This window comes from Haliaeetus albicilla, chromosome 3, assembly GCF_947461875.1.
Source record: "Haliaeetus albicilla chromosome 3, bHalAlb1.1, whole genome shotgun sequence".
NCBI classification, from domain to species: domain Eukaryota; kingdom Metazoa; phylum Chordata; class Aves; order Accipitriformes; family Accipitridae; genus Haliaeetus; species Haliaeetus albicilla.
In genome coordinates, this window is record NC_091485.1 from 68,600,630 (window position 1) to 68,620,139 (window position 19,510).

General features: G+C 38.5%; 1 protein-coding gene across 9 annotated transcripts in view; it reads left to right on the forward strand.

The window, feature by feature from the left end:
• The first annotated feature begins 292 nt into the window (after positions 1-292).
• The window catches only part of PHF20L1 (PHD finger protein 20 like 1), a 60,953-nt gene continuing 41,735 nt past the window's right edge, over positions 293-19,510 (forward strand). Inside the window, exons 1-8 of one of the 9 annotated variants that reach the window (XM_069780093.1) lie at positions 297-466; positions 1,734-1,839; positions 10,206-10,377; positions 10,533-10,617; positions 11,410-11,498; positions 14,010-14,072; positions 17,738-17,945; positions 18,603-18,731. In XM_069780093.1, coding sequence (XP_069636194.1) covers positions 1,757-1,839; positions 10,206-10,377; positions 10,533-10,617; positions 11,410-11,498; positions 14,010-14,072; positions 17,738-17,945; positions 18,603-18,731 — 829 coding nt within the window. In that variant the 5' untranslated portion in view covers positions 297-466; positions 1,734-1,756. Of the gene's footprint in view, positions 467-1,733; positions 1,840-10,205; positions 10,378-10,532; positions 10,618-11,409; positions 11,499-14,009; positions 14,073-17,737; positions 17,946-18,602; positions 18,732-19,510 lie in introns of all 9 variants that reach the window. The other 8 variants (XM_069780087.1, XM_069780088.1, XM_069780086.1 and 5 more) reach the window with 8 other exon arrangements.

Here is a 19,510-nt window from a genome sequence, read left to right on the forward strand (position 1 = left end):
TGCCAGCACCGCTCAGCGACGGCCCCGACCCACGGCCCCGCACCCCGCGGGCCGGTGCGGGCTGAACCGGCCCTGTCAGTCAGTGTCTGTCTGTCAGTCAGTCAGTCAGTCAGTCAGTCAGTCACCGCGCGCCGGCCCTGTCAATCACCGCGCGCCACCGCCCCTCTTTGTCTCCCTCGCTTCGCTCTCCCCGCCCTCCCCCCTCTTCCCCGCCCCGCGGAGTCACGCGGCGGCGGCGGCGGCTCCGCAGTCACGTGGCGGGGGCGGTGGCATGGCGGCGCCGAGCCGCGCCTCGCGGGCTCGTCGCGGGGTGGTGACGCGGCGGCGGGGCGCGGGGAGGATGGGGCTGTGAGGGCGGCCGCCGCGCCGGACACCCCGCGCCGCGCTCGAGCGGGAGCAGCGGGCGACGCGCCGGGGCCGCGGGCCGCCACAGGCCCCGCCGCTGCCTTGCGAGTCGGAGGAGGCGGTAAGGAGCGCGGGGAGGGCGCGGGCGGCGGGGCGGGCGGCCCCGGGCCGTGCCCCCCCCCCCCCCCCCCCCCACCGCCGGGCGGGCCCGGCCCGGCGCGGGGCTCCGGCGCCCCCCTCACGGCGCCCGGGCCTGGCGGGGCGGCGCCCGCCGCCCTCCCCGCGCCGGGCCCTGCCCGCGGCCTGAGGGGCTGGGGGGGGGGGGGGGTCCGGCGGGCCGCGGTCACTCGCGTCCTCCCCTGGGCCTCAGGGAGCGCCGGGCCCCCGGCCGGCGGTGAGGGGGGGCGGGCGGCCCTCCAGCGCTCCGAGCCCGGCCGGGCTGGACCCCTTTGTGTCCTCCGCGGTCGTGGAGCGGCGTGGGCTTCCTCGGGTCGGCCACCGCCTCCGCGGCGGCCGGCCCCGGTCGCGGTGCCAGCGTTGGCGAGGGGAGCCCCGCTTAAAAACTGGGGGTCCGGGCGCCGTTCCTCTCGCCGACCGGACCGAGGAGGCTCCGGCCCTGCAGCCTGGAACCCTTGGTCTTCAGTGGGCGTGCAGCAGGCGGCCGCGGCGAGCCGCTCTGTGCTTCGGGGTGACAGAGGTGGTAGTAGCTCAGAAAGTCACGGTAACAGCGGTGGTAGCCGGGCAGAAGAGTGATTTTTTTTTTTTTATTATTTTCTTTTTTAAACGGTGACTGAATTGCCAAAAAAACCATCAAAAGGCGCTTGTGACCGAAACTTGCTCGGTGCTGTGAGTGAGGCTCCGGAGCGCATAGAAAGGCTGAAGATGGCTTTTTTGTTTGTTTGTTTTTGTTTTTGCTAATTTCATCTTACCTGTCCTTTAGGCTGTGTTTATCTTTAAATTTCTGTTCTTGGTAAGGCAGGTTTTTCTTCTTTTTACCCTTTCCACACCAGACGAGAGAACACACCTTGGCTCTAGGTAACTCTTAAAATTATGCTCCAAAAGGATGTCAAGGAATTACAGTGCAGTACAGTTCCAGAGATGAGCACCAGATTTTATTATATTTTTTTTTACTTATGGTTGACAACTAGTTGTTTGTTTGGTGGTGGGTTTTTTTTTTTTGGAAGGGAAAGAAATCTGAGTAAAAACGTGAATTTTTTTAATGCCGCCTTTGGGCCTTGACTATACTTCTGAAAACTGAGCAGTTAATGGAACGTCAGGATAGAAATTTCACATCTTTTCTACCCTCTGGAATATATTTGCTGTCAGTGACGTGTTTTAGACAACATTATGTGTTTTAATATGACTTTTTTTTTTTCCTCTATCCAAAGGTAGTGAAAAAGAAAATATCAAGATGAGTAAAAAGCCTCCAAATCGTCCTGGAATCACATTTGAGATTGGTGCTCGTTTGGAGGCACTGGACTATTTACAGAAATGGTATGGAAGACATTGTGCAGTGTTTGCTAAGAGCGTAATTATGTTGTGTATAGTTTATGTTTTGATGTCTAACTATAAAACTTAGTGCGCTTATTGACTGCCTCACGTGTGAACTTTATGAATTTCCACATAATAAGTCTCTTAAAACTGTTAGTTTTTAGGAAAATATTCTCTCTTCAGAAATCAAACTGACGTTTTCTACAGGTTTTCATTTGTTTGCTTGTAGATGCTTGTGCAGCTGTAGTAAGCAAAGAGCATTTCGAGAGTAGTGTGGAATGCAGCGCCATGTGCAAGACGATCAGTACGTTAATGTGGCAAACTTCTGTGACTAAAGACTTCTTTTGTTTTAGTTTGAAGGCATGCAAGGAAATTTGCTTTGTATTCAGTTATCACACTTCATAATTCACAAAACTGACTTTAAAAAAAGAAAACATCCTTAATCGGAGTTTGTGGACTAGGCAAGTGTGATTGTATTTGTATCAAACAGTTGGAGGAATGAAGTGCTTAAAATTCTGATTCTGCACCAGCCAGTCATATCGTAAGAGTCAAGACTATAAAATGGAAATTTGTGGGCATAAGGATCATGCTACACAGCATGTGTGTTGTGAAAGGAGTTGTTCTTTTGAAATAAATTGTCAGTCAAAATTTTATTAATGCAAGTGGGCTAATTTCATGATGTATGCTGGCCATGCTCTTTCAGTTTGAAAAATCCCTGGTTTTGTTAAAGTAGCTGACAAAGGAAGTTGAAGCTTATACCCAGTTTTTTCTTACCTGCTCTCTGACTAATTAGGGCTAAGAAATGTAGAGGCCTGTAGCTGCTTTTCTGTTGTGTTCCTAGAGAGCTAAGCATGTTGCTGTAAATGTCTGATCCTGCTAACTCCAAGTTATGCGATAGAGAAGTCTGTGTATTATTTACATGCTTACTTCAGTAGCTATATGCTCTGTATAAAAAGTTGGGTTAAACTTTTTATCTGTAGAGCTTTGATTTTAACTATAGCAAAGGTGTTTGCTTTAATAAACTATCTATAAAGGAAAATACAGTTTACAGAACAGTTCTTGTTCTTATTTGTTGCTGTAGAGTGGGTTTTCAACATACTAATTCTATAACTGACTGCTAAGATCATGAAACTGTCTGAATAATGCTATAAAAATAAAATAATTTTAATGGAACTTTTTATAGCATCTTCTGTGACTAGAGATAATTAGTTAATGTAACCAGATAACAAAAGTTAATATGTAAAACCAGCTTCAAATTAATTGCATCAAAAAAAAAAAATCACTGAATATGCAGTGTATAGTTTGTATCAGATCTGCCCAGCCTTTTCACAGGGAAAGGTCACATGTCAGTTCTGGAGTACTTGTCTAGGTTTGGCCTTGTCAGGTGTGAGCCCTGTCGCAAGCTCTGCAGCTGAGTTGCTTGGTATTTTCAAGCAGAATAGATTTTATCCTGAACTTTCTAGGAATTGATTCATCATTTGGACCACCAGGTAGAAGAGGTCAAGTTTATATGTTTGTGAACTTTTGTGGTGCCATATATGGGAGCAGACAGTTAATATTAAAATTTTGCAGGTACAGCAACACTACAAACAGGACTCTTTCAAATGAAATAATACTCATGTACATAACCAAAGAGCTTGTTAGAGGAAGCCTACTGTCTTATTATTCGGGTGACATGGGCCAGAATAATAGTCTGTGGAATTTTTTTTTTTCTTAGCTTTCTGTTGCATAAGGGGGTGGTGGATGTTTTTTAAATTCTTTCTATATATAAGCTGTATGCATTCCCCTCATCTGCATGCAGAAATACATACTTTAAAGAAAATAAAGTTGCTGAACTTACGTGAAATCTCTATATTTTTTAACAAAACCAAAATTGAAGAGCAGTAATATTGCTTAGCTTACTCTTTCTACAGGTGACAAATTGAGAACATTTGCTGAAAAATAGCCTTTGAAAGGGTTTTAGTTTTTTTTCTCCATTTTTCTGAAAGCCTGCTGTCATTTAAAGATCCAGTGCTCATGACCAGTTAAAATATTAATCAAGAAAGGCTTCTAGAGGATGGGAAAAAAATATAGTAAATTATGGTTTTGCTTTCTGAGGCACTTCTGCAGGTCTTAAATTTTCATCTGTGTAGTAGTTGCTGAAAATCATCTCATGGAATCTGGTGTTCTGTTTGAATTCTGTAAACTTTGGAGAGGTTATTGTGTACCTTGACTATTTATTGCTTAAAACCTCTGTACTTTTAAATGGGAAAGTTTTTGCGGACAGCGTTTGGGTCAATATCATTTGGCTTGTACAGCTACCGAGTAGAAGAAAGCCTGGTCAAACTGATCAGCAAAGACAGGCTGTCAATGAGCGTGTTTATTTTTGCTTTATTGTGGAGGTAACTGCCATTGCTTCTTTATCAAGTGCAACCGTATACTGTTACAGGGGAGGTCATCTTACCTAATGAATTTGTACCAACTGTTAAATTTAAAATCACTAAAGCAAACTATGAAATGCAGCGCTAATCAAAATCAATGTGATCATCTGTCAGCAGATAGTAAATGAGATAGGATTGACTGATAATAGAAAATTATTAAATATATACGAGATGATCAGGGGCCTGGAGAGTACAACTTGTGAAGAGAGGGCGAGGAAACTGGACTTGTTTACCCTGGAGAACGCTTCAGGAGACCCACTAGCAGCCTTCCAATATCTGCACTGATGTCATCAAGAAGACTTAGCTAAGCTCTCCACAGTAGCGCGTGGTTGGAGGACAAGAGACAACAGGCACAAGTTGAAACGAGAGATTCAGGCTAGGTAGAGGGAGAAGCTTTTTTTCCCCATGGGACAGTCAAGCAGTGGATCAGGTTGCCCAAAGAGTTTGGGGAGTCTCCAGCATTGGAGGTTTTCAAGACTGGGCTCGATAAAACTCTGGAAAACCTGGTCTGATCCCATAGCTGACCCTGCTTTGAGTGGGAGGTTGGACTAGAGGCTTACTGAGGTCCCTTCCAACTTGAATTATCTTATGATCTCATAAAAAACTCATACATGTGCACACCCCCCCCCCCCCCACCTCTCACTGACAAAACAAATGAAACAGCAATAAAACTGCACTTACCTGAAAGTACGCGCCCATGTGTAAGACTGGTTCTTAAGCTGTTAGCTCCCACAAGTAGGACACAGTCTCTGCAAGGTTGATGTATTTAAAGATGCATCTCTTCCTTTTTTCTCTTTTCTTGTGTCTTTTGTAGCTCTAGCTCCCTACTGGTTGTCCTTTAAGTGCCAGATATTGCTTTGAAAAAAACAGTTGTTATTTTTCTGAGACAATAGTCTTTATTAATCTGCTTGTTCTAAACTATGAGTTAGGTAATGAAGGAAGCACAGATACATGACCCTTGTTGCAGTTCTGAAATGGAAACAGCTCACTAAAGTTAGTTATCAGAGCAGCAGTACTTTGACTTGGTGTATTTGTTTATCTGGATGGATTTTTTTCAGTATGGAGGAAGCTTTTTGCCTGTAAGACTGGGAAACCTTATTTTGTAGTCCTTGCTTTGGATTTCAGTTGACTGGGTTTCCTGACAGCCAGGTATTTGAAAGGACTATGAAGATTCTGCTTTGTATTGATATAATACAATATATGTAATAAAAACCGGGGAGTTAAAAATAGGTGTTTGCAGATTTTGCAGATACAAGAAGACTTTTTGTGGAGAAGTCAGAATGAAGGGTATCTGGTTTTATATCCTCTACCAAGTAGAAGGAAAGACTCTTTATACCATTACTGTGAAGGCAGGAAGTATGTGGCTGTTTCTAGAGTTTGTAGGTGCAAACATGGGCAAATTTACTAATGTTTTTGCATCCTTTTTTACAGTCTGAAATAACTGTTGTGCCAGCTCACAGGGCAATTCTCCACTTTTTGGTTACTTTTGAAGGATCAAAAGGAAGGTGGTGATGATGTAAAAATGTAAAATACTGTCTGTGTGGCCATTAATGTGTGTAGAGTGTGTTGGAGAAAATGGGTATTTTTTTCTTTTACACTGTCAAGAAATGAAAACTGCAAGTTTTCCATATGAACGTTGGACCATTGTTGTTGTCTGACTGGTGCTTCATAGTGTAAAATGTAAGCCATATTCAATTTTGCAGCTTTACAAAAATGTTGCATAATTCTTATGGGTTGGAATCAGTAGAACCTGAGAATGGAGAACGTGCAAATGTGTAAACTGGGCAAATGGTATCAGCTAACAATAGTTTTCTTGTTCTTTAAAGAAGAAGAATACCCCCCCCCCCCCCCGAAATTTGGATTAAACTTTGTTTGGATAATTAAATACTATTTCCAGCACACTATTAAAAACCACACACCCAAAACTTGCAGGTTATTGTTTCTTCCCACAAAAAGAACAGTTTCATTATTGAACTGGAGCATGATGGTCTTTTTTTTTTTTCTGTGAAAATTAAAGACTTTTCCCTCAGTTCTTTAGAGTGTATTTTTCTGGTTTGTGCTGAACAAATGTTGGCAAATCTGTCTGTATACCAAATTCATTCTGATCCCTTAGTGTGGAGTACTTGCTGGGGGTGAATGGGGAGAATTAACCTGACTTGGAAGGTTGTTTGGGCCTTAGACATCGTTACACTTCAGTACTGAAAAAAGTGATGTTTGTATTCCCCTTTGTAGTACTTCTTCATAATGCCTACTTGTAGCTTTGCAATGGAAGGAATTTCTACATAAAATTTCTTATGTGTACAAGATGTAACCATCTTCATATTAATCTTCTTTCTACAGAATAGATATAAACATTGCTCTTAGCCCTAGTAAAAGCTTTCCGGTATGCATTGTTACTATAATTCTTTAAAGAGGCGGATTAAAAAATTTATGTTGCCATTTTATTAGCAGGAAATGCATACTTACCTTTGAAATATTTGTATGATTTTGCAGTTTATGAAATTGATTATTTTCAGTAAAAGTACAAAAGCTGTAACACCAGAAAAATGTTTCTGTGCAGTGTAAAATTTGCAATAGTAAATTCTGCAATACGTATGTTCTGCTCTTTTCTACTATGGGATCAGTATTGTGAAATATTGCTGTTTATACATATTTGTAGCACATTGTGTGGCTAAATTTAGTGGGTACTGAGGGTAATAGCTTGTTGCTAAATCCATACAAAGTTATTTTTGGTTTGCCTAATAACCAATTGTTTATAGCTTGGGTGGTTCAAAGATTTGCTAAATCTTCCATCTCTGAGGATTGGAGTTGAGTGCAGGTTTTGGCTATATTCATCTTGCAACCACTGTCTTAACACACATTGAAGAAACATAAATTACTGGAATAAAGCCATTATGTGATGATATGATTATTATAAGATTTAACTGTGCAAAAGGAGTATCATGGACTTTGATTCAGAACTAATAATGACATTTTAAAAAGACTTTGATAGCAGAAATTGTATCTATCAAAGAGAAATTAATAAATACCTGGTGCTGCATTTCCTCTGTTGAATGATCCCCAATGGGACTTAATATTTTGCATATCTTTTTTTATTAACTGATGCTAGCTTTGCACTTTATTTCCCCCCCCCCATATATATTAACGTCTTGATTCTTGGCTTGCTGAATTTTCCTTAAAACTAACTTAATTTTTATACATTTGTCTCTAAACCATACTCTGTATTTTACCTCCCTCTCTCACTCAGTTTTCTCTTTCCAGGACAGTGTACCTTATTTTGCCAGTTTATCCCTTCTGTTGTCTTCTACACACAATGCTTGGAATGGTGACTTTGCTGACCATGACCAGTGAAAGCTACCAGCCATAACAGCAATAAAAATGTAGCAAGACAACTGCTATAGGGTAGTGGCATAATGGGGAAAGAATATTTGCATTCTAGATGGGTAGGAAAAGGAGAATTCTGTCTTTTGGCTGATGGTCCCTGAATTTTGTTAAATAACCGTAGTTTTGCATCAGTACCTTGCTCACATTTGATGAACCTGAAATTTCCAACTGTAGTGAGAAAGAGCAGCATAGTTCTTGCCTTCCATTTCACTACTGCAGCTTCAGTGCTTGTGCACAAGGCTCACATTTTTGATGGTTACAAAGTGAACTTCCTATCCTCTTGCTCTTCTGATGTTTTTCCTTCTTTCCCTCTGTTAAATGCTTTCTCTGTCATCCTTTACTTCTCTTTGGAACTCTTTTAGGTAACATCACTACTCATACAATTTGCTGTAGTAACAGTAACTTTACTTTTCCCTCTGCTTTGCTGCTCTTCCTGCTTATTCTGACACTTGGTGTCTAGTTATAAGAAGTCTGAAATTGGTATACTTGGGACAATGAAAAAACTATTTTGTAATAATATTCCTAAATGTAGCAGCATGTGGACTTAAGAAGAAAGCGTTGTCAGAGGCAGGGCTTAGGAAAACCGCCTCTTGGCTGACTTATTTTCTTGAAGCCTTGTTCAAAGTTAAACCAGAATGCTGATGATGGGATTCAGGTTTTGACTTAAGAGTTTTACTTTCTGTTTTGATACAATATAACATCAGCTTCAGTGTTCTTGTTAGATTGTTGTTGTCAGTCTGCTTGAGGGGGGGAAAGGGCGTTGATCTTGTTGCTCTTCTGAAAGAAGTTGCATGGAGTTCTCCTAACCTGAAAAAGATTTTGTTAGTAGGATGGCAAATGAGAGTCTCCAGTTTGAGACTAAGACTTTCTTTCTTTGTTTTTAACGTTCAGTGAGAAGAAGTTGGGAACTTAAAGAACGGCTATGAAAATATTTTGCATTTCTGAAATGTATGGATGAGACAAATGCAACAAGAGGCTGGACTGTCTGTGCATTCTGATGCGAGGGTGAAATGTGGCTGAAGTAGTTGCAGTAGTAACCTAGAAAATCAGAGTTTTTCTCATTCAGCAAGTCCCAAGATATTTAGATGTTGGGAAGCTGTGATGCAGCTGAAGAAATAGGACTGGAGAAATGAAGGACCAAATTGAGATTGACACCTTTTGTTTTAATGACCTGTTTTAGTCACCAGAAAACAAGGAAAGCCTGTATTTCCTGAGAACTTATATTTTACTCAGAGCGTAGTGTTAAAGACTCCTTTGTCAGCACTGTCAGTATTTTAGAGAGAAAGTATTCAAAATTGAAAACGTTGTCAGGGTTCCTGTATATGTCAGTTGCACTTCTAGCTGATAGAATTTTCAGTAGGACTGGAAATTGGTTGCTCAAGCTCTGCTTTCTTACTATTGCTCCACAGTAGCACTTTGTTAGAAAAAGGTTGTCTCTTAATGAAAGACAGCTGTCCTTTTACTGTGGTCTTTCTTTTCAATATGTGTTTTGTTAACTTTAGACCATCCCTAATATAAACTCTGGAGAAATTTTGATGATCTAGTTTGTGTTTTTTTAATTCTTTGCACTTTTGAATCCATTTCACTACTTTTGTGAAGTGCAGAAGGAGCTGAATTCTGCCTCGATCCAATTTTCTCTGCATTTCATACAGTGGAGGAAGTAGTGTGAAAAAACCAGTTTGTGCCTTGCTCCCCTACTACAATTTTGTGAAATATATCACTTTGGTGAAACAGCAATAGTAGGACTGAATAGTAATTGTTGAAGTTAGAGAAATTTGCCATTTTTTCCTTACAAATGTAATCTCAACCTTTATGGTTCCTAAACTACATCTATGCCATACCCAAAATTATATGCCTAAAACTTGATCTGGTTGCAGCTCAGTCCTGATTAGTTCTACTGAGCACGTACAATGTTTAGTGAGAGTAAAATCCATGTGTTAATTAAGACTGACATATTTATTTTAGTGCATGTGGAGTAAAAGAGATGACTGCTAAAAAATAGTCACTAGGAATCAAATTTAATGGCAGTGAAATCGTGGAAGCTAATCTATAATTTAGTAAGTGGCTTAGATTAAGAATGTTCTGTTGACTTCTGGGTTTGATTAGTTGCTCGGATTTGTCTGGAATCAATGTTATAGTCTGATTAAATATTTTGTATTATAAAAGTAATGAATGTACTCCTAAAACTGTTTTATATCCTTTCCATCCCAAAGCAAACAAACTCCTACAGGATTTTGCTTTAGACAGACACAGGTTTTAAAACTGATAAGCACAAACATCTAATGCCAATTTCAGGCAGTTTTGGTCTGGGAGTTTGAGGTTTAAATTTGTGTATAATCATTTGACTAGGATGAAGCTGATGACATATCACTGATGTGTGTAGTTAACTCTTAAACTAAATGTTACCCTACTATCAATTTAGTAGCTTCATCTTTTTCAGACTTGGAGATTTCTCAGTACAAGATGTTACTATATTCTGAATGGTCATGTAAGCACTGTTGTATGAAAAAAATAAAAACCTTTGAAAAAGCTTTGAAATTTATCAGTTTACGTTTATCATTCAAGGTATCCATCTCGTATTGAGAAGATAGATTATGAAGAGGGGAAGATGTTGGTCCATTTTGAACGTTGGAGTCATCGCTACGACGAGTGGATTTACTGGGACAGCAATAGGTTGCGACCCTTGGAGCGACCAGCGTTAAGGAAGGAAGGGCTGAAAGATGATGAAGAATTTGTCGTAAGTGGCACATTTATTTTGTCTTTGACTTTTTTTTTTTGTAAACTGTCCTACTTGTTTTCCTACATTAAATCTCTCTAGCACACAATGTTTCATTCTTTTTAGGAAAAAATCTAAATGATTAAAATATTAATGACTAAATTTGTATAAAATAGGATTTTAAACCTGGAGAAGAAGTCCTAGCTCGTTGGACAGACTGTCGATATTACCCTGCAAAGATTGAAGCAATTAATAAAGAGGGTATGTATTCATGTATGGTCCGTTGGTAAGGACTGTTTGCATATGCTATGCTGTAGCTGTAGTCTGGTTAAAAAACTGACATGTGTATAAAGTTTTCCTCACTGCCTCAATATTAAGTGAAAATGTTTCTATCAAGTTCAGTAAGAGGTTTGTCTTTTATCTGTATGAAATTAGAAAACTGGAATTTCTCCTGGAAGACAAAATACTTAATGATTTCTTAGTGATGAGAAGAATATCCTCTGCACAGTGTTACAAGTGTTTTGTAGTATTGTTGATTTGGGCTAACAATATATTTAAATTTTCATACTTGTTTTAGAAATGGTAGATATATTTAAAGTTCTGTTTGTTGAAGAAAAGCAATGGAAATGGGGAAATAAAGGAACACCTTAGATGCAATACTTCACAATGGAGTGATATTTCTAATGAACATAAATAGAAGTCAAAGTTTTTACTGTAGTTTAAAGTAAACAAGGATTTGACTGTGAATTGAGTTGTTTCCCTATTGTGGCAACTTAAATATTACATCATTCTTTCATTGAATTATGAGCAAAAGTGACACAGTAGCTTAAACATGCTTGAAATTGTCCAAGTGGACAAAGAGTAACAATATAAAAGCCGGGTTTCATTGAGGCTGTCAGTTTTGTTTTTGTCTTAAAATTCTCTATCCTGACTATAGGTAACACCTGATTATTTTGTTCATATAGCCTACAAAACATTTTGCTAAAGCTTTCATAGTAACAAGGTGTGTTTGTTTCTTAACTACTCATAGTGATTACATCAATCCTTTTCTAGGAACGTTCACAGTACAGTTCTATGATGGTGTTATTCGATGTCTTAAGAGGATGCATATCAAATCTATGCCAGAGGATGCAAAAGGGCAGGTAAGAATACTTTAGGTATCTCTTTGTTATGTTTTATATAGATTTTTTTTTCAAACATCTTAAGATAGTAAAAATGCTATCTAGCACAACTAGTTTTAGATTACAGTCTTTATTCTAGGTCCTGCACTGCCTTGCTTCACCAGTTTTATGGATGATGCCCCAGAGTATGCTGCTCAAGTAGTCTTGCCTCTCTCTGAAATGCCTAGCTGCCGTACACTCCATTGCTGACTAATCTGTTCCCAGAGTTTTGTCTTGCAGAGTTTACAAAACCAGGGTCATCCAGAGACCTTTTTCTCTGGTGTCCTTTCAGGATAAAGCTTTAGCTTGTCAGAAGTCTGTGCTGCTGATTTTTAAATTTTTTTTCTTCCTTTTTTTTTTTCTTCCCCACCCTCCACCCCATCTCATTTGTTTGCTACTGTGGTAGCTTTTTGCCCACATGTTCTTATTAACATGACTGTTCTGTGGGTATTCTCTCCCCTGTATCAGAACTTTTGGGGATTCAGACAGATGAATATTTCTTTATCTCTGATAATGTTCAGTTGCTGTTAAAGAAGAGATGCTGAGTAGAAGTTGAGGGAGGCTGTGAAGTAGAGGAGATGATTTAGTCACTAGGCATATCTTTCCTTGCAAAAGGAAAACAGCGTTGAAAACTGTTACATGCTTTCAGTGGAAATGCCATTGCATTGAACTTGCATGGTAACTGTATTCTCATAGTTAATGAGGAATTACTTCACTGAAATTGAAAGAAATGTGAAAAAAATGCTCTTATTTGCTCTCAGTTTTCTTCAGAATACTCCTAACTTGGCAAACAAAATTTGGGTATTTAATAATTACTGTTGGTAACCATCTATACTGTAACAAGGGCAGATGGATAGCAAATTGGCTTGAAAGCATTTCTATATCTTGCCCTCCAGGTTACAGGTAGCTGTACACTAGAGTTGATCATCTATGCAAAGAACACTGGAGCTTTGTGCAGGCAACACTGCACTATTTAAACTATGTTTCCTTAAACGGGTTAAACTGAAATCCTTAGTTGCGCTAACACTGGCTTCTTGCTGCAGTCTTACAATAACTATTGAACCAGTATATAATATTTCAAACAATACTTTCAGTACGACAGTAAGTTAGGAAGCCAGAATATTTAATTTTACTTCATAAAAAGGAAAACTTGGGTAATGTGGTTTTAATTGAACTGAAATAGCCCTTCTGTGACAATGTGAAGTCCTTTACTCTGTACTTTTTCTAGGGAGCTATGTTGTGTCTAATCTGGAGTTACTACTCTTAGGCCACAGGCATTTTCAGCTTTAAAAAAAAAAAAAAAGTAAATCCATTCCTTAGCAACCATTTTGACATCCAGACATGCTTGGTGGCAGACCAGCTCATTATTATTATTTCTGATTTTTCTCAGTAATTGAGAGTTACAGTGTCAGTCTCGTGCATCTCTGGGGCTGAATGTAGGTGGCTTCAGTGAAGTCTTGAGAAACAATAAGGGGGCCAAATTTACACTTTCTGAGATGAATTTAGAATTTTTAAGTTGTCTTGCAGCAAGAACACCAATTATGCTTTCTATAATGCTAATTTATACTAGTCATAGCATTGCATTCTGCAAAATTAGAGATAGGCATTAAGTTTGTAGTTTTCAGAGGCAAAGATACTTTTTTTTTTTTCCCTGCAACATCTCCTATATCATTATGCTATGGTAATAAGTTTGTTTTTCAAAATATTTTTGTGGTATTTAAGAATAAAAACGTGATCTAAGATTTGGTTTGAAAATCAGTTTTCTGAAATGGAGCTTTGTCTAAGCCTAGAACTTAAATGGATGTTTTGGGTTTTTTGCATTATTTATTTTATAAGATGACATTTACTAAAAATTATGTAAACCTTAAAAAAAAAAAAAGCCAAGACTATAACTTGATTTGAAAAATAGTTGAGTTGGCAGAGCCAACACTTTTTGCTTAATTTAAACCTATGGCTTGTTTTTTTATCTGTTTCCAAAGGAAGAAAATACATTTCAAGAGATGAGTGTAAGCTTAAGATACTTGAAGTGCTAGTGCATTAGCAAATTTAACAAATATAAGATCTGTTTGGAAGGTGTGTGCTAAGCATGCAGAATTTGAATTACATGGAAGAAGCGAGATACAGACTAGTTAATTCTTTGATTTGAGCTTAGCATGTCTTAAAGGAAGAGACTGTAAACACTATAACACTCAACTATTTTTGAGTTGCGGCAGAAGTGTGTTTTAATAAGACTCAGCTGTGAGGATGGAAAGGCAAAATTTTTAAAGAGTGGAAAATACTTGTGTGGTTCAATGCAATGAGACTATAGGTTAGGTTGCTCTGCAGATAAGAGCAATTTAATTGAAATCACACAGAAATGTAGCTAACGTAGTATAGAGAGAAAATAAAAAAAGATGGGGATATTGAGACTGCCCTTGTGAGAGCACATATGAAGTATTCGGATAACTTACTTTTTCTGTTTCATGTTTTTTGTTTTATCTTCGATGTAATTAGGCGCGCGAGAGGGAGCAGATAGCGCCGGAGCTGAGATTAGTGACGGAAATCGAACCAAAAGAAGTGAGTTTTGAGGAGGGTTTTGAAGGAGAGGGAGGGGACTTGGCACACAGGAAGAGGAAGCTGAGGAAAAAGCATGGATTTGCGATTGGGACAGAGGAAAAAAGAAGATGTGACAGGAGACAATGTGAGCCAAGATGTAGGTGGGGCAGACTGTTTAGAATTGAAAGGTGAGGGTAAGGAATCCAGGCTTGATGTGGAATCAGCCAGTCAATAGATTGATGATGTTTTATATATGTGTATGTATGAATGTGTGGGAGTTGGGAGTTGTGATGTGTCAGGAGAGGAAAAACAGCCGACTCTTTAGTACTCTAGAGAAGCAAAAAGGTGGTGGTTGTAGGCAGGTGAAGGGAGAACGATGTGTGTGTGAATTCCATTTGTGCAAGGGTTGGATTTTAGAAATTACTCTGGTTTTGCCTTCCCACTGTTGCAGGTTTAAGGTTACGCAAAGGAATATTTTAAAATGCAAGGGTTTTAGCCAATATGTAAGGCTGTTGTGTAATTTCTACTAACATATTTCTTGATCGTGCAATTTCCTGTGCTTTGATTTAGTGACTCTGATTAGCATAATGACAGTTTTCCTCAGTAGTGATAAAGTAATGTTTTGTCTTTTAACTACAGTGTACCATTACTTCTCTCCTGTCAATTTTCTCAGCTTACTTGAAAGATGAATTCTAGTAAGGAAAAAAAAGTGTATTTCTTTCTTTTTTGTTAAGTTATATATGTAAATGAGAAACTCACTGGGGTGAGATATTGTGGGAGGCAGGAAATCAGGCTGGGTGGTGCAGAGTAACTGGTGCAGAATTATAAAACCACAGCCAATAGAGGGAAAATGTCAGGACATGAGGGAGAAGTAGGGAAAACTTCTCTTAGGAGGATTTTGCTTTTACGTTATGAATTGTTAATGTGTTCATATTTGGGCCCTTGGCTTTGTGTATATTGAATGCTCTTGGGAAAAGTCCTGCTATTAAAGATTTGCAACTAGTTTTTGTTATATCTATGATACTTAGTGTCCTGCTATTATGGTTGACAGAGTAGATATCTTAAAATGACCCTGAGACAGATTTCAGAATTCATTGTGCTTTAGGCTCCCACTGTTATTTTCCCATTTTTTGTTAATATTTTCTAAAAATTCTGAAAAAGGTACAAATATATCCTTTTTGAAGGAGGAGTTCCTGTGCTCTTCAAAAGAAACATCGTCACCTTAGCATCTTAGGTGCTAAATAGTTCTCACATGTCAGGAGCTGTGCAGCTAAGCAGTTGCTCCACAGGAATTCAAGGTTAAAAAGCAGGAATTACCTGTGTCACTTTAGTGCCTGTATGTTTACTCTGGAGCCAAAATAAAAATGGACCCACAGAGTTTCTGGCCAATTCAGAATCACAAAATAGTTGAGGTTGGAAGGGAACTCTTGCGATAATCTTGTCTCCCCCCCCCTCGAGGTTCTCTTCACTGAGTTTAAATTTGCATGTTAATCTAGGAAAAAAGTATAACTATTGCCATAATTAATGCCGCTCTCCTCTGGCTTCTGAATGTTTAACCTTTGTTTGCTTCATTGTTATATGTGTCCTGCTACCCTTTGTAAGCTCCATGTCTTAAGTATCCAAACAATGAAATAAAATGCAAACAAAAACCCCCTTCATGTTGCACCAGTACAGCTACCATTAGAACAGGATACTTAGTTCAGTGTGGTCCTTAAAGCTAGGTATCTTCTGAAAGCTTCCGATTTCAGGGTGCTTAGCTTGACTGAAAATTAAAATGCTGTTTAGAAGCTGTTTTGATGCAGGCTGCGCTTCCTTTGCTTCCCACTTTTATCATAAGATCCAAGCTCCAGCCATTTTACTGATCCTCTTCATCCCTTGGCCAGGGTACAGTGTAAGACTTCTACTCTCAGGTCTCCTAACTCCTCACCAGCACAAATAGCTCAATCCTTTTTTTGTCCTGCTGGATGGGCAAGGCTCTGGATGGACTGGAGCTAATGTGTGTGCTCGTTTTGGCTGGCCAAAAAAGAGGTATGTGTGTTTTTGATTGACTATGCAGCTGGCAGTTAGACACGCTCTTTGTGGCTGGCATGTCACCAAATGGCCTGGGTAGTTGCCTGTCGTGTAAGCATTGCCAAAGCACTTCCAAACGTTGCTGCTGCTAGCTAGACTGAGTGTATGCATCTTGCATTGACAGTTTGGACACGGAACACTTCATCTTAGAGGAATCAAAACTGTTGGTGTTTCTAAGTACATAGCTTGATGCAAAGTAGAAGCATAACCTATGTAAAGCAGTGATTTAAAAGTATTGAGCTATGGAAAAGGAAAAGCATAATACAAGGAAAAGTGATGCTTTGTATTTTGTATTATGCTTTTCTCATACATCAAAGGCAAAGAAACCCTCAATAGGACAGAAATTTGAAAGGCTTATAATACATAATGAGTGGGGAAAAAGTTGCATTGAAATAAGATTTATAAAATCAAGATACTTAGGTACCTTGTATGATAACATAACAATAAGGAAACAGTCCAGGATAAAATATAGTCTGTCTACAGTTGGGGGGGGGGAGAAATTGCATGAGTGTTTTACAAATAGTAAAACTAGACAAAAAATAGTCTTTATCGTACCTTTTTTATACGTGGTAGTACAAATCTGCAAATACTGTTATAGCCAAACTGCCATGTAGTAAATTAATTATTGTTCAAAACACTCAGATGCGTAATTCTTACTGGTGGAGGATGAACACTGCTATTGGTTTTTATATCGCATATTACTTCTCCATGGAAAAATTGTGTACCTTGATGTTATAGAAAATGTGAAAAAATACTTCAGTAAAAAGGAACAAGTTAAAATTTTTGCAATCAGATTGATCCCTGACATCCAGGAGACATAAGGCAGGAGTCATTCCGAACTAGTGGAAAGAGCGTGGCTCGGCCTTGGAAGTATTTAGTTTTCTCCATTGGCTTATAGGGTGGCTAGACTTCATCTACATGCCAAAAAGTAGATTAATTTGGGCTGTATATTCTGTTGTGCACTCCTTGGATGTTTCTGTATGGTCACATTTATTATCTTAAATGTAGACTGTGGAATTCAGTCACATTATAGAGCACTTTATTGAAATTGTTGAATGAAACTTGTATTATGTAATACAAAGCGAGTGCTATCTATAGTTACTCTAGAAACACAGATATAATTAGGTAAGAGTTATCCCCGCTTTATCAGTTTAATTCAGGAAGAACTCTGCCCAATCATGCAGCTGCTGGATCATGCTTTGAGTTGATTGTAGTTTTGAATAATTGTTAAATTCCAGCAACAATGGAATTGGTGTATTTCACAGCCAGAAGGGTAAGGAAAAAACCCAGCGTTCTGGGTTTGGGAGCTTCTGGGTTTCTAAAGCTATGACATATAAAATAGGTAGCAGGGAATGTGTGCAGCCAGAATTCTATGCACAGTGTTTTTTTGAAGGTTTTTTCTTTTTGCTTTTTATCCATGTGGCATACTGATAATACTTCAAGTTTATTTAGGCAATTTGGGAAACTCATTTTGCCACTCTCTGAGTAGTAGCCATAAAAATAAATTCAACTGCTCTTGAACATTTCTAGATGAAGTTTCACTGGGTTTATAAGTATTTTCTATTTGAGTCTCAGGCACTTTTTAATACTTACTTACCATTTTTTCCTTTTTGGAGGATTGGATAGCTTTGGTCAAAGCTGCTGCTGCAGCAGCAGCCAAGAACAAAGCAGGAAGTAAACCTCGAACCAGCGCAAACAGCAATAAGGATAAAGAGGACAGAAAATGGCTAAAAGTTCCTTCAAAAAAGGAAGAAACCTCAACCTCTACAATCATGCAGGAAGTCCAAAAAAAGGAAGAGGAGCCTACATCTAGTGACACATTTGGTAAAAACAAATTCTATAAAAGATTAAATAGGTTTTTCTTTAATGTTGAAGTAGAATTCCTGTTGTTAATTTTGCAGTTAAGTGATAACTAGTATTTCGAGAGGAAGATGTTTCATTTGCTATTATGATAGCTTTATGGTACATAACATTAATCAGTTTAGAAACAATTATCAGATAAATTTAGTTCAGTCAGCATTTACTCCTTGTGCAGAATTTCTAAGTAGCTCTAACAAGAGCAGAACATAGATTTTTTGAATGACTTAATTGTATGCTTTAGTTCATATTCCTGCATCTTCTGTTACATGTGAGATAATCCCTGATCTTGTACTAAGAAAAAAAGAATTCCAGTATGGATGATATATCTATATTAAGGGTTGTTTGAAACTATTTCTAGGTTGATAAGAATTTGTTCATTTTAATAGTCTTTAATACTGATTTCCATAATATTGAGTAAAAATTACAAGTTTTGAGGTAATCTGCATCTAATGCTTCAATGTGTAGTACTAAATCTTCAGAATGTGTCATTTTCATTTTTAATAGAATTGTAAAGTTTCTTTACTGCGAATTGTAACAGGAGTTCTGAAATATTGAAGTATTTTGTGTGTTGTTACGTATTTATGAAATGTGCATTTATTAGATTTCTCTTGTGTTTAAAAGTAGGATTTCCTGTAGTGGATGTTCCAAAGATGGCCTTTGTGCAGGCAGAGAGCACGTTATCACACAAGAGGAAAAGTAGTCTAGGCAACTCATTTCAGGCAAAGAGAGCTCGTCTTAACAAGATCACTGGTAAAATACTTTTTTTTTGTTGTTGACTTTTTTCCTTTTTCATGTAGTGAAATATACATGCTTACTCACAAGGTACTAAAGTAGACTGATAAAATCACATTCATGAAGCAGATATTCACTACAGTCTTTTACATGTTTGGAATTTTAAAGAAATCTATAAATGGTAATAAAATCTACCTTGTTCATAAGTTCAGAGAATAGTCTCAGACTTGACTTGGTCTTTTTAGTTTTTTAGGAAGGTAGCCATCCTGAACTGATGAATTTCTTGAGTGTGTTTTAATTCCAGCTGCACAGTTTTCTACATTATCGGGTGAATTTGGGGTTTGTACAACTTCTTAACAGTCATGAGTTACGTACTACCACTGTAAATTAAAGCTTTTGTTAGCTATGGAAAAACTAAATGTTTTGTCATAGTTTGTTATGAAGTAAAACTGATGCTGAAAAGAGTTTACAATATGTCATTTAAAAGTATACAAGCCTAGCTACAAATCAAAGCAATGATGATCTGAAATGTTTTTTTCAGTGGCTAAGGCATTCATTCCCCACATTTATTACTCAAGGTTATTAATGGAAAGCAAATATAGAATAGAAAGAATACAGAATAGAAAGCTATAGAATACATTAATAGATAATTGGTCTTATCTTTAAAAGTTGAAAAATGCATTTTATTCCAAAATTCAATAGAAATTTACTTAACTGTGAAAAAATTATTTCAGTTGGTATCTCTCCTCCCCCATGCATCCCAATAAGCAAATTGTATTGCCAGCATTAATCCTGTC